This window comes from Aulonocara sp. 'chitande type north' Nkhata Bay, linkage group LG3 (genome assembly GCF_057382095.1).
Source record: "Aulonocara sp. 'chitande type north' Nkhata Bay isolate Kocher_YH1m ecotype deep benthic linkage group LG3, A_spYH_male_GT1.1, whole genome shotgun sequence".
In the NCBI taxonomy this organism is placed as follows: Eukaryota; Metazoa; Chordata; class Actinopteri; order Cichliformes; family Cichlidae; genus Aulonocara; species Aulonocara sp. 'chitande type north' Nkhata Bay.
The window spans coordinates 65,146,112-65,159,325 of record NC_141346.1 but is presented as its reverse complement, the minus strand read 5'-3'; the positions used below and the strand labels follow the sequence as shown (position 1 = coordinate 65,159,325).

Sequence of the window (13,214 nt, the reverse complement as noted above, 5' to 3'; positions counted from 1 at the left end):
ACATACTGTGGTCAGTCGGTGAGGTAGTCCAAAATCCAGGTAGTGAGGTGATGGTCCACTCCAGAGTTCTCCAGCTTGTCCTTCAGAACCGAGGGAAGAATGGTGTTGAAGGCACTGGAGAAATCAAAGAACATCATTCTCACAGTGCTTCCAGCGGTCTCCAGGTGAGCGAGGGAACGATGTAGGAGGTGAATAACGGCATCATCCGCTCCAATGCCAGGCTGGTAGGCAAACTGAAGTGGGTCCAGTGATGAGCTTGTTAGGCGCCGAAGCTGAGCCAGGACCAACCGCTCCAGGGTCTTCATCAGGTGGGATGTCAGAGCCACCGGCCTATAGCTGTTGAGGTCCTTGGGGCGTGAAGTCTTTGGCACTGGAACAACACAGGAGGTTTTTCAGAGCTGTGGGACTCTTCCCAACCTCAGGCTCAGGTTGAAGAGGTGCTCCATCACCCCACACAGTTGGTCCGCGCAGGACCTGACGACCCTCGAGCTGATGCCATCTGGACCCGCTGCCTTCTTGCCATTAATCCTCCTCAGTTCCCTCCTAACCTGGGTGGTTGAGAGAGACAGGCTGGAGCCTTGTGTTGAGTGTGTATTGGATGCTGTTGTTGGGGGTGGGGGGGAGTGAGCAGGGTGAATAGAAGAGGTGTGAAGTGTCTGAGGTGTCAGAGGTGGAACAGCAGCAGTGGGGGTGGGTGAGTCTGCAGCCGATGTTGCAGACTGCCTCATGGCTGAATCAAATCTGTTGAAGAAATGATTCAGTTCATTTGCCCATCTCACATCCCTCCCAGGCAGAGAGTTCTGCTGTTTGTGGCCCGAGATGGTTCTGCGGCCTCTCCAGACTTCACCAACGTTGTTTTGCTGAAGCTGTTTCTCCATCTTCTGCCTGTAGCTGTCCTTCCCATTCCTTATCAGTCCCCTCAACTCTCTCTGCACCCTTTTCAACTCCTCTTTGTCTTTGGATTTGAAGGCCCTCCTCTTCTGCTTGAGGACAGCTTTAATTTCTGGGGTAATCCAAGGTTTGTTGTTGGAGAAACACCGTACAGTCCTGGTAGGTACGGTGTTATCCACACAGAAATTAATATAGTCAGTAATGCATGTAGTAAGGCCGTCGATGTCCTCTCCGTGGTCGTCACAGATCACCTCCCACACAGTCGACTCAAAACAGTCCTTAAGAGCCTCCTCGCTCTCCTCTGACCATCTCTGCACTGTGCGGGTGGCTGGTGGCTCCCTGCGCACTAAGGGCTCATACACAGGGACAAGGTGCAATGCAGTTATCCTCAGCGTTCCCTGAAACACATTCATAGTTAGGTTTTAATCAAACATTATTTATTGAATAATTAAAAAGTAATTGTACATGTTTCCCAAATATACTTCATGGAAAATTAGTCTCCTGAATTTTTTATATAGGGAGATAGGCCTCCATACCTTGGAGGGCCTGAGATGTCCCCAGAGAGGTGGCGTCTGATACCCAACCTGACATATAGACACAGACATACAGGCACACACAGACACAAACATCCATTCCCACCCTCATGCTCTCATATGCACTTCACACTCAACCGACGTGGAGACAGACATAAAGCTGAAATACTGATTCAACGTTCTCCAAAAGTTGATTCTGTTCATCTGTTCGTAGCGTTTTGTGGGAGAAACGTTTCGTCTTTCATCCAGGTGACTCCTTCAGTCTCACCTGACTGCAGGTTTCAATCTTATAAACAGGACATTTACATAATGACTGAAACCAGCCCACTGAAGGAACAATGGGCTGGGAGGTCAGTTCCTTAATCTTAATTATGCAAATTCTCATGACCATTGATCAACAACCACTGATCAATGGTCATGAGTACCATTCACAGCGAGCTGGGGAATGGCTGCAATCACAGCATTGTAAGATGGTGACAGATGTACCCTTAGGCCCCCTCCTCGTTTCAGAGATGGTCTTTCCCTTTTCACTAAATGGCCTACTTGACTCCACCCTCAAACCAGCGTTCCTCCAGGATGTTACATCCTCATCATTGAAAAAGTGTCCACTGGCCTGTAGGTGTAAATAGACTGCAGAGTCCTGGCCTGACGAGGTGGCTCTTCTGTGTTGTAGCCAGAGGTTGTTTGGTTTCCCCGATGTATAAATCCTGGCAATCCTCCTGCACTTAACAGCGTACACTATGTTACTCTGTTTGTGTCGGGGGACCCGATCCTTGGGGTAGACCAGTTTTTGGTGCAGCGTGTTTTTGGGTTTAAAAGCCACAGAGACCCGGTGTTTAGAAAAAATGCATCTCAACTGCTCCGATACTCCTGACACGTACGGGATCACTACAGGTTTTCTCTTAGGCAGCGGTTGTCCTTCTCACCTGGATCGGCTGGAGCTTTCTTTAGGCGCCTTTCCAGCTTTGACAAAAGTCCAGCTGGGACACACTTATGCTACGTCCAGATGAACAGAATCCACTTTTGGAGATTTACTCTCCTGGATGATTGAGAATGCATCAAGACGTTCCTCCTAAAGTGTTATTCAGTGTTGTGACAGTCAGCTGCTTCAGCTGCTGCTGGGATGGGCTGTGGCAAAGAGAACAGAGAAAATCCAAATCAGAGTTTTTCTCTGAATTAAAAGCAAGGAAACAACAATATATTCTACATGGTGAAACTGATGGTTTATGGTGTTTGGCTCTGTTTTTCTGTATTCATGCAGATAAAGTGTAAACTCAGATGAATTATACCATCAAATGTTAAAGGAAAATATCAGGATGAGTGTCTGTGAGCTGAGAAGGACGTGAAGCGAGCAGTTTATCCCAGAGCTGAAGCTGCTCTGTGTGCAGAGATGAGCTCAGATTCCTGCTGTGATTGATCAACAGTCACAGAAATGTAGACTTGTAGTTATTACTGCAGTATGGTCACAGCAGATACTGATAAACATGTATTATGAGGATGGATGATCAAGTTTCTCACTCTCTCCTTTAAATCTCAGTTTTTTTTCTTCTTCACAGTTTATCTGTTAATTTATTAATGAATAACACTGAACGAGTTTCTGTTATATTTCCCCTTGAACATCAGCTTATTAGGGCGGCATTAGGAAATAGCCCCCCTCCAAAGAATGAATAAATGAATGATGATAATAATAAAATGATTAAAAAGCAGAGCTCAGAGTGGTAGAATGGTCAAACATGGATCCAGGGGTGGTTCAACTGCATTTGGTGACGTGACTAAAGTAAATCTTTCAAATAATCCCACCATCAACGGGATGTTGTCTCCTTTACTACGGTTACTTTACTTGGTCACCGTGTGAATTTCTTTGAAATGAACCAAATTCTTTTATTTGTTGGTTGTTGCATATTTAACCTCTACAGTCAGGAAAGGAGGAGATGAGGCCTCAACAATGTTGGGTTGTAGCTGTGGTTCAGGTTAGAGTGAGTGTCCATGGAATAAATGTAAGTCAGTGAACTGGAAACATGACTGTGTTCAAACTTTGTTTTCCTTTTTATAATGAGTCTAATCAAAGGTGCACAGAAGTATCTCCACTTTGACTTTTCTGTGTCACCATCAGAGCTTCTGCACAGTGTGGTGAAAGATCCAGAAGCAGAGCTGGACTGCAGACAGCCAGTCAGAGCAGCTGTGTACAAAGTAAGACTGAACATCTGTCTGCTGATGGACTCATTTCTGAAAACTGGACTTCTTGTGTTGTTCAGACATTGAAGAGTTTTCTTTCTCTTTAGTCTCATTGTTTTTCTTTCTTTCAGCAGATGTTGGTCTGCAGGAGGTTTTAGATGAACATAAGATCAGTCTGAGGAGGAGATGTGAACGTGTGACTGAAGGAAGTGATGAAACAGGAAGTGGAACCCTCCTCAACAGGATCTACACTGAGCTCTACATCACAGAGGGACAGAGTGAAGAGGTTCATACCCAACATGAGGTGAGGCAGCTGGAGACAGCTTCCAAGATGGACGCCCTCCATGACACTCCAATCAGGTGCCAGGACATCTTGAAAGCCTTACCTGACCAACAGAGACCCATCAGAGTGGTTCTGACCAACGGCGTGGCTGGTGTTGGAAAAACTTTCTCAGTGCAGAAGTTCACTCTGGACTGGGCAGAGGGCTTGGAGAACCAACATGTCAGTGTGGTTGTTCTGCTTTCATTCAGGGAGCTGAACCTGATCAGAGATGAGCAGTACAGTCTTCTGGAGCTGCTCCATGTTTTCCATCCAACATTACAGAAGGTCACAGCAGAGAAGCTGGCTGTCTCTCAGCTTTTGTTCATCTTTGACGGCCTGGATGAAAGCAGACTTTCATTGGATTTCACCAACAGGAAGCTGCTGTCTGATGTCACACAGAAGTCATCAGTCAGCCAGCTGCTGACAAACCTCATCCAGGGGAATCTGCTTCCCTCGGCTCTCGTCTGGATAACTTCCCGACCTGCAGCAGCCAATCAGATCCCTCCTACATGTGTTGACAGGCTAACAGAAGTACGAGGCTTCACTGACGCCCAGAAGGAGGAGTACTTCAGGAGGAGATTCAGTGATGAAGAGCTGTCCAGCAGAATCATCTCCCACATGAAGACATCCAGGAGCCTCCACATCATGTGTAGTATCCCAGTCTTCTGCTGGATCACTGCTACAGTTCTGGAGCACATGTTGACTACAGAGCAGAGAGGAGAGCTGCCCAAGACCCTGACTGACATGTACTCACACTTCCTGCTGGTTCAGACAAAACGGAAGAAGAACAAGTACCATGAGGGACGTGAGACGAGTCCACAGGAGCTGACAGAGGCTGACAGGGAAGTTCTTCTGAAGCTGGGGAGGCTGGCGTTTGAACATCTGGAGAAAGGAAACATCATGTTCTACCAAGAAGACCTGGAGCAGTGTGGTCTGGATGTGACAGAGGCCTCGGTGTACTCAGGAGTTTGTACAGAGATCTTCAAAAGAGAGTGTGTGATCTTCCAGAAACCAGTCTACTGCTTTGTTCATCTGAGCATTCAGGAGTTTCTGGCTGCTGTCTACATGTTCCACTGTCACACCAGCAGGAAGACAGAGGTGCTGAAGATGTTTCTAAAATCAGAATCTTTAATCAAGATGATTTTCAGTCTTTTTGATAACAAAGATCTCCAATCACTTGATGTATTTCTGAGGAGAGTCATGGAGAAATCCCTCCAGAGTAAAAATGGCCACCTGGACCTGTTTGTTCGCTTCCTTCATGGCCTCTGTCTGGAGTCCAACCAGAGACTCTTAGTAGGTCTGCTGGGTCAGACAGAGATCAGTCCAGGAACCATCCAGAGAGTCATCAACAACCTGAAGGAGATGAACAGTGATAAAATCTCTCCTGACAGAAGCATCAACATCTTCCACTGTCTGATGGAGATGAACCACCTCTCATTATTTCAGGAGATCCAAGAGTTCCTGAAGTCAGAGAACAGATCAGAGAAGGAACTCTCTGAGATCCAGTGCTCAGCTCTGGCCTTCATGCTGCAGATGTCAGAGGAGGTTCTGGATGACTTGGACCTGCTGAAGTACAAAACATCAGAGCGGGGACGACAGAGACTGATTCCAGCTGTGAGGAACTGCAGAAAGGCTGGGTGAGTCCAGATGTGATCACTAACATCATTGATCAGTGTAGGTTAGTAGTTTAATGTTGAAAATAAAATCAGATTGTAACCACAAAGTGTTTGTGTCCGTACGCTGCAACCTTCCACACCATTCCTTTATTGTACAGACTCAGCAGCAGCTCCATGGATCCCAAATCCAAGAGTGGAGAACAGATTTGAAGTGTGTCACATCCATGCAGTCACAGCTGTTTCCACCATGTTTCCACTGATATTGATCCTGTTCAATGACACGTTTCATATCAGTGAATATGTTCTTTAGGACGTCCACTGACATGTTTAAGTGTCCTGCTGGAAATCACTCAAATCATCCATGAAATCCATGAAAAATCCTTTTAGTGTTTCTAACTTCTCCCTCTGTCCTCTCTCTCTCTCCATCCTCCTCACTGCTTCTTTCACTGATAATCACACAAACATCGTATTCAGCTACAAAATAACACAATAATATCATCTGATCATCATTATTATAAGAGCAGGATCCATATTTGATATCAGAGTAACACACTGCTTGGTTATGTGCAGTCATCATCAGTGACTGTGGGTCAAACAGAAGCTCTCTGATTGGTTGCTGACCTTGGTCACCTGTCCACTCTCACCTGTTTGTGTTTGCTCTCTCTTTGCTGTCTCCATCCTCTCTCTCCTTTCTCTCCCTCTCTGTCTTTGTACGTCACTCAGGTCCAATGGAAACAGTGACATTTACAAACCAATCAAAGACAAACTGATCCATGTCAGGTTATAACAATATTCAAAGTGAATACAGGCTGCTGCTGGACACAGACAGGTAACATCATTTTGACCTGCTGTCACCTGGATCTGGACTCATAAACACTGAAGCCCTGAACAGGAATACAAATCATTTTCTGCCAACTAGCGACACAGCAGCAGATAATGGCTCAGAAAGCTCAAATGAGCCAATCATTTCTGTGTTTAGTTCCCCTGAAATCAGATCTGATATCAGCAGCTCTGAGTTCATTCATCATTATTGTCCAGTGATGAGATTTCTGCTCCGTTTGGTAACAGTCAGCAGGTTTTTCCTGCGTGTGGACGTGAACAGTCGTACCTGACAGCAGGTAGCAAACAGAGATTATCTTTCCAGCTGGAACTCTTCACTGAGCTGAACTCATTCAAAATGTTCTGGAGTCAAAACAGGAAACAGTCCAAATGTGTGTCTTCACTCTGACTCTGGATCAGATCTCAGTGACAGACTGTGGACGTTATGGAAGCCTAAATGTGACACCATCTTCCTCCTTCATCTGCAGATTAAAGCCAAACAAAGATTCTCATTAAAAGTCTGCAGGTCTGAGAGAGACTCAATCGTTGTGTCATGTCAAACACAGTAAGAGGAGCTGAAGCACAGATGTGAAGAGCAGATTCATCAGATTATGACCTCACTCTGTTTTGTCTTCATATATATTCAGTCTGTGTTTATAATGCAGATTTTCTGCTTTTATAATAACACATTTTATTTTTTCTATCATCACAGACTGACTCAGTGTGGACTCTCAGAGTCTCACTGTGAAGTTGTGGCCTCAGCTCTGAAGTCCAACCCCTCCCATCTGACAGAGCTGGACATTAGTAACAACAAGCTGCAGGATTCAGGTGTGAAGCTTCTGTGTGCTGGACTGGAGAGTCCAAACTGTCGACTGGAGACTCTGAGGTGAGTTCACTGACTGCGGCTGTTGTTGTTTTTCTATATTTCAGGTCTTTGATTGATGTTTGAAACTTTCTTTAGTTCCTACATGTTCAGGATGTGTCTGAAGACAAATGTGAAGAAGTTTGAGTGCTTTCAGAAATGTTGTCTTTCCAAACGACTGAACAACAGTTTTTCCTTTAGGCTCCAAACAGAAGTGACAGACTTGAGCAGGGTTCATTTAAAGGCTGACAGAAGTGGAGTGGTGACGGGGAGATGTTTGACAGGACAGTGTTTCAGCCTCCACAGGTTCATGTTGTGCTCCATCAGTCAGTGAAGATGAAGTCAGTGCTGATGAGGCTGTAGAGTGTGTGAGGGATGTGAATGAGGATGATGAAGATCTGATGATAGCAGATAAAAACAGGCTGCAGAGACTTTGAGCCATACAGGGCACACAGTGTGTGTACAGAACAGCTGAAATCATTATGGAGGCCTCACTGGAATATGGAAGCATCACAGTACAGCTTCAGTGAAGCTTTAAAGTCTCTGATATGAGATGAGAAATGAAGCAGCCAGAGCTTTTTCATGAGTGGAAATCCACTGTGACTGTGAGCTGCTGCTACAGCCTCCAGATTAGCCAGCAGCTCATCCTGCTCAACATTTCCTCACCAACTTTAATGGAAGTGTGATGTTTTCAGCTGGAGTGATGGTCAGGGTGGCCTCCCTCTCCTCTTCTTCTCCTCTTCCTCTTTCATTTGTAAAGCCACTTCTGCTGCTTTCATTCATTTGGAAGTCCCGTAGCTGAGTTTGGGAGAGACTAACAGCCTCGGCAGCAGAGGGGAGAAAGGCTGTAACACCACCACTTTACTCTGTTCTACCTGTCACATCATTTTATCAGGAAACAAATATGCTCATGTTTTTACTATGTTTGTCTTGAAGATGTAAGAAGATCACATGGTGCTTTTTATTATTGTGTTGGTTTGTTTCATGTCTCTTGGATGGAGCCCAGCTGTGCGTGGCCCCTGGGCCTGTGGTCAGAGTGTGTGCTGGATAATCCGGCCCAGGATGAGGCCAAACTGACATGGGATGAAATGTCTGTCACATAATTGAGCTTAGTGTAGTTTCATTTCTGCACAATTTAAAAACAACCAAAACTTTGTTCTGTCTTTTCTATGTTATACTGTAGACTTTCTTTGATACTGTGTCCAAAAGGAGCAGCTTTTACTTTGAAGGGGAGCCGTCTGTTTCCTCTTCAGGTTGGATGATGGAAGCAAATGAGTGTGTGATGTTCTTTCAGTGTTGCACTTTGTAGACGCTCCCTGAGCACTGGTCTCACAGCCAGCTGCACATAGAGACCAGTGTTGTTAGTCCAGGTCAGAAGATGACTTGTTGGAATGAAAATGAGCTTGTAGTTTGTCTGCTTTAATAATGTGACTGGAAAAAGGTGTTGGACTTCAAATATGTCCATTTCTTTCACACTTCACCTTTAAAAGTGAAGCCTTGTGGTTCCTGGAAGGAAAAAACATGACTTTTTCAAGTCTTTGTCCTGTTTTTATGATAAATGTACGACTTTAATGTGAAACATTCAGAGTTTTTTCTCTTGTTGTGTTTGTTTGAAGCTGCTTCCTGTTGGCTTCAGCTGTTTGGAGTTTCCATTTTCTAAACTTCTACATTCTGAACCTTCTTCAGCTCTGAACAGATGATGAAACACTGAATGATTTCAAGCTCACACTTTGTATAATAAACTTTCATCTTTCATTCTTTATACAGATTGTGGGGCTGTGGTTTGTCAGAGATCAGCTGTGATTATCTGGCAGCAGCACTGAAGTCCAACCCCTCCCATCTGAGAGAGCTGGAGCTGAGCTACAACAAAAAGCTGCAGGATTCAGGAGTGAAGCATCTGTGTGGTTTCCTGGAGAGTCCAGGATGTGGACTTGAAACTCTGAGGTCAGTCAGCATGTTTTAGTTGTGCTGAGATGAATATGATGTGAAAGTTGTGCTGACACTAAACTGCAGACATCAGGCTGATATTATACTGATCCACACTGAGGATCTTCATGGTAAAGTCTGTTTTCTTCTTCTCTGGTTTAGTCCATTGACTGCAGCAGAACAATGTTCACATTTCAAACAGTGAGACTCAACGTATGGCCCGCGGCCCACACACGGCCTGCCCACCTTTCCTGATTCAGAGAGAGGGGACCCTGATTAACTGTGTAGTGTTCTTCCTCACAGTCCTAAGTATCAGACACAACAATGAATAATCCATAGCTGACTGTCTTTAGCAGGTCAAAGGTCACGGCACACAGCAGACAGTGGGAAAGATTATAATTCTGATCATTTATCAGCACATATCCATATGTATAAAAACAAAGCTGACACTGTGAGACTTGATCAGAGGTGTGATCATCACAGCAGAGGCCTTTGTGTCAAAGCCACTGAGGATCAAACAGAAACACATGAAGCAGATTTTCCTGTTCTGGCTTTTTATAGCAGATAACCTTCAAAATATTCTGCAGTCCATCAAAAACTGAAGCAAACCATGAATCAACATGTGAACATGAGCTGATGCTGCTGAAGTGAAGCAAAGTTACAGAGGTTTGATTACAGACACAGCTGAGAGTTTGTAATCTGTCATCATTTTAAAAGGTTTAAATTTCTTCAGTATTGAACAGCAGAAATGAGGCTTTGTTTTCGGAGGCCGACAGCAGTGAACACAACAGCAGACTGGTGCGTAATAAGCAGTGAATAATGCAGGAAACAGATTTTTGAAGGTAAACTGTTCTTGAAGTACACTGAGAGAGAGAGAGAGCTGTGCAGGAAGTAAACGTCAAAGTCAGAGAGAATTCATGACGATGTTCATCAAACGTAAAGCGTAGTTTGGATCTTCTTCTGCTGCTGGTTCACTCAGTTTTGGTTGGAGACAGATGAAACCTGCAGCTTCAGGATCTGTGAGCTGTCCACTTTCAGCCCCGACGGCGTGTCCGTGTACGTGCCGTCGAGTGAACGATCCACGCTCTGTGTTTCCATCTTTGTGTGTTTAGCTGCTCTCATTTACTGTTTTATCTGTTTGCTTGTTGTTGAAATACTTTTGGGAGCTTTAACCTGAGATTCTGGCAAAATACATTTATATTAAAAATCGATTCAGGATTGAATGAATCAACATCGCTTTATTCAAATTAAAACCATTTAAATAGGAAAATCCATTTTTTTTACACCCGCCTCTAATGCTGGGTAATGTCAGCTGATCCATGTGCAGCTGGCTGTGAGGCTCAGGGAGCGTCTACAAAGTGCAACACTGAAAGAACATCATCCATAAATATTGAGTAATAACTGGACTCTCATACAGCGAGACTCAAATGCCTTTAAACATCAGCTTATCCTGCTGATCCAAGTCCAACACTGAGTTTGTAAAAACATGTTTGTCAATCTTTTTTTTTTTTGGTTTCTGAGGAAAATGATTCAATAACTTGCTGCTAACACACAACATTTGAACTCACAGACTCTGTCATTGGATATATTGGAAAGTGCATGGATGATACCATCACAAAAACCACTGTTCGCATATATCCAAATCAGAAACCCTGGGTAAATAAAGACGTCCGCTCCAAGCTAAAAGTGCGGACCTCTGCCTTTAACTCCGGGGATGCTGATGCATATAAAGCAGCCGGGTATGACCTCCGAAAGTCCATAAAAAAGGCCAGAAAGGACTACAAGGACAAAATGGAGTCCAGCTACCACAGCTTTGACACCAGGCGACTGTGGAATGGACTGTGCTGCATCACTGACTACAAGAAGGTCAACACAGTCAGTGTTCAGCCCACTGCATCTCTTGCAGACGAGCTTAACAACTTCTATGCTCGTTTAGACAACAGAGAGCAGATCCTCTACCCTCAGGAGGACAGTGAGGCTGCAACTCTAACTCTGAAAACAGAAGCTGTGAGATGGACCTTTAAAAAGGTAAATCCTCACAAAGCTCCAGGACCAGACGGCATCCCAGTCCGGCTACTCGGAGTGTGTGCAGACGAGCTGGCAGAGGTGTTCACCAACATCTTCAACCTCTCCCTGAGGCAGTCAGTGGTCCCCACGTCCCTCAAAGCATCCACCATCATTCCCGTTCCCAAAAAATCAGTGATCTCCTGTCTGAATGACTACCGTCCTGTTGCACTGACATCCGTCATCATGAAGTGCCTGGAGCGGCTGGTCAAAGGTCACATCTGCTCATCCCTCCCTGACACACTGGACCCTCTTCAGTTTGCCTATCGGACAAACAGAGCCACAGAGGATGCCATCGCCCTGGCAACGCACACCACCCTCACTCACCTGGAGAAAGGGAATACATATGAAAGGATGCTCTTCATCGACTACAGCTCAGCATTTAACACCATCATCCCCTCAAAACTTGCCACGAAGCTCGTCGACCTTGGGCTGGGAACACCGATGTGCAGATGGATTCTAAACTTCCTCACAAACAGGCCCCAGGTGGTGAGAGTTGGTAAGCACACCTCCTCACCACTCATCCTAAACACAGGTACGCCACAGGGTTGTGTGCTTAGCCCCCTCCTATATCCCCTGTTCACACACGACTGTGTTGCTAAACAAGAGTCCAACATCATCATCAAGTTTGCGGATGACACAACCATCATAGGCCTCATCACAGACAACGATGAGACGGCCTATAGAGATGAGGTGATGGCACTGTACGAGTGGTGCCTGGAAAATAACCTGACTCTCAACATCAGCAAAACTAGAGAGATGATAGTGGACTACCGGAAACGACCAGTCAGAGAGCACCAGCCCATCCACATCAACGGTGTCAAGGTCGAAAGGGTCAGCAGTTTCAAATTCCTTGGAGTCAACATCACTGAGGACTTCTCCTGGACCCTTCACACAGACACTGCTATCAGGAAAGCTCGCCAGCGGCTTTACTTCCTGAGGAGGCTGAGGAAGTTTAGCATGAATGCCAACATCACCTCAAATTTTTACAGGTGTGTAATTGAGAGCTTGCTGACGAGCTGCATCACAGTTTGGTACGGAAGCTGCTCTGCCAGCAGCCGTAAATCGCTACAGAGGGTGGTGAAGGCAGCAGAGCACATCACTGGCACGAGGCTTCCTGCCATTCAGGACATTTATCTCCAGCGATGCCTCCGTAAAGCACACAGCATCATCAAGGACCACAGCCACCCAGCATATCAGCTGTTCTCCTTGTTACCATCTGGCAGACGTTACAGGAGTCTGTCTGCTCGGACTACAAGACTCAAAAACAGTTTTTACCACCAAGCCATTCGACACCTCAACCACAACACTTAAACACACACAACACAGCACTCAGAAGCTACCCTGCAGCTTCACAAGTACTCTGTTTAATCTGCACTGGTCACTCCACTTTATTGTTATTGATATTTATATTTAAAAGTGCAATACTGTGATTTTCTGCTGCTCATTCCTGTGCAATATCCCATCTGCCCTCCTGTCATATTTCTTTTCAAGATTTTCTTATTTAATCACTAGTGTACATATATTTATATTTATAGATACATATATATATTTAGTCATCTTTTTTCTTTTATCATGTCTCTCTAATATTTGCTCCTCACTATTTTTCTATTTTCTGTATTATTTTATTTTATTTTATTATATTTTCTCCTACTGTATCATGCTGCTGAGTGACTGCAGCTCGTCAAACACATTCAATTGCAATGTTGACCCTGTGCTAACTTGCATATGACAAATAAAACTGATAGAAACTGATAAAAAACATTTCATCATATTTCCTCATAACCCTCTTTTTTCTGACCATTTGATCCCATTTTAATTTGCAATAAAGGATCCACAGAGTTTGGTGACAATAATGACAGTAGATGTTTGTGTGAAAGTGCTGGAAGCAAATGAGTGTGTGATGTTCTTTCAGTGTTGCACTTTGTAGACACTCTCTGAGCACTGGTCTCACAGCCAGCTGCACATGGGCTGTATCCCAATTCAGGATCTGCAGCCTTAAAGTA

The 13,214-nt window shown here is 44.8% G+C and overlaps 1 protein-coding gene across 1 annotated transcript in view; it reads left to right on the top strand.

The window, feature by feature from the left end:
* LOC147336599 (protein NLRC3-like) overlaps positions 1 to 9,181 on the top strand; it is an 84,905-nt gene extending 75,724 nt beyond the window's left edge. Inside the window, exons 4-7 of the mRNA XM_086285499.1 lie at positions 3,538 to 3,614; positions 3,731 to 5,558; positions 7,069 to 7,242; positions 8,986 to 9,181. Of these exons, the coding sequence (XP_086141625.1) occupies positions 3,538 to 3,614; positions 3,731 to 5,558; positions 7,069 to 7,242; positions 8,986 to 9,181 (2,275 nt within the window). The remainder of the gene's footprint in view (positions 1 to 3,537; positions 3,615 to 3,730; positions 5,559 to 7,068; positions 7,243 to 8,985) is intronic.
* The last annotated feature ends 4,033 nt before the right edge of the window (positions 9,182 to 13,214 follow it).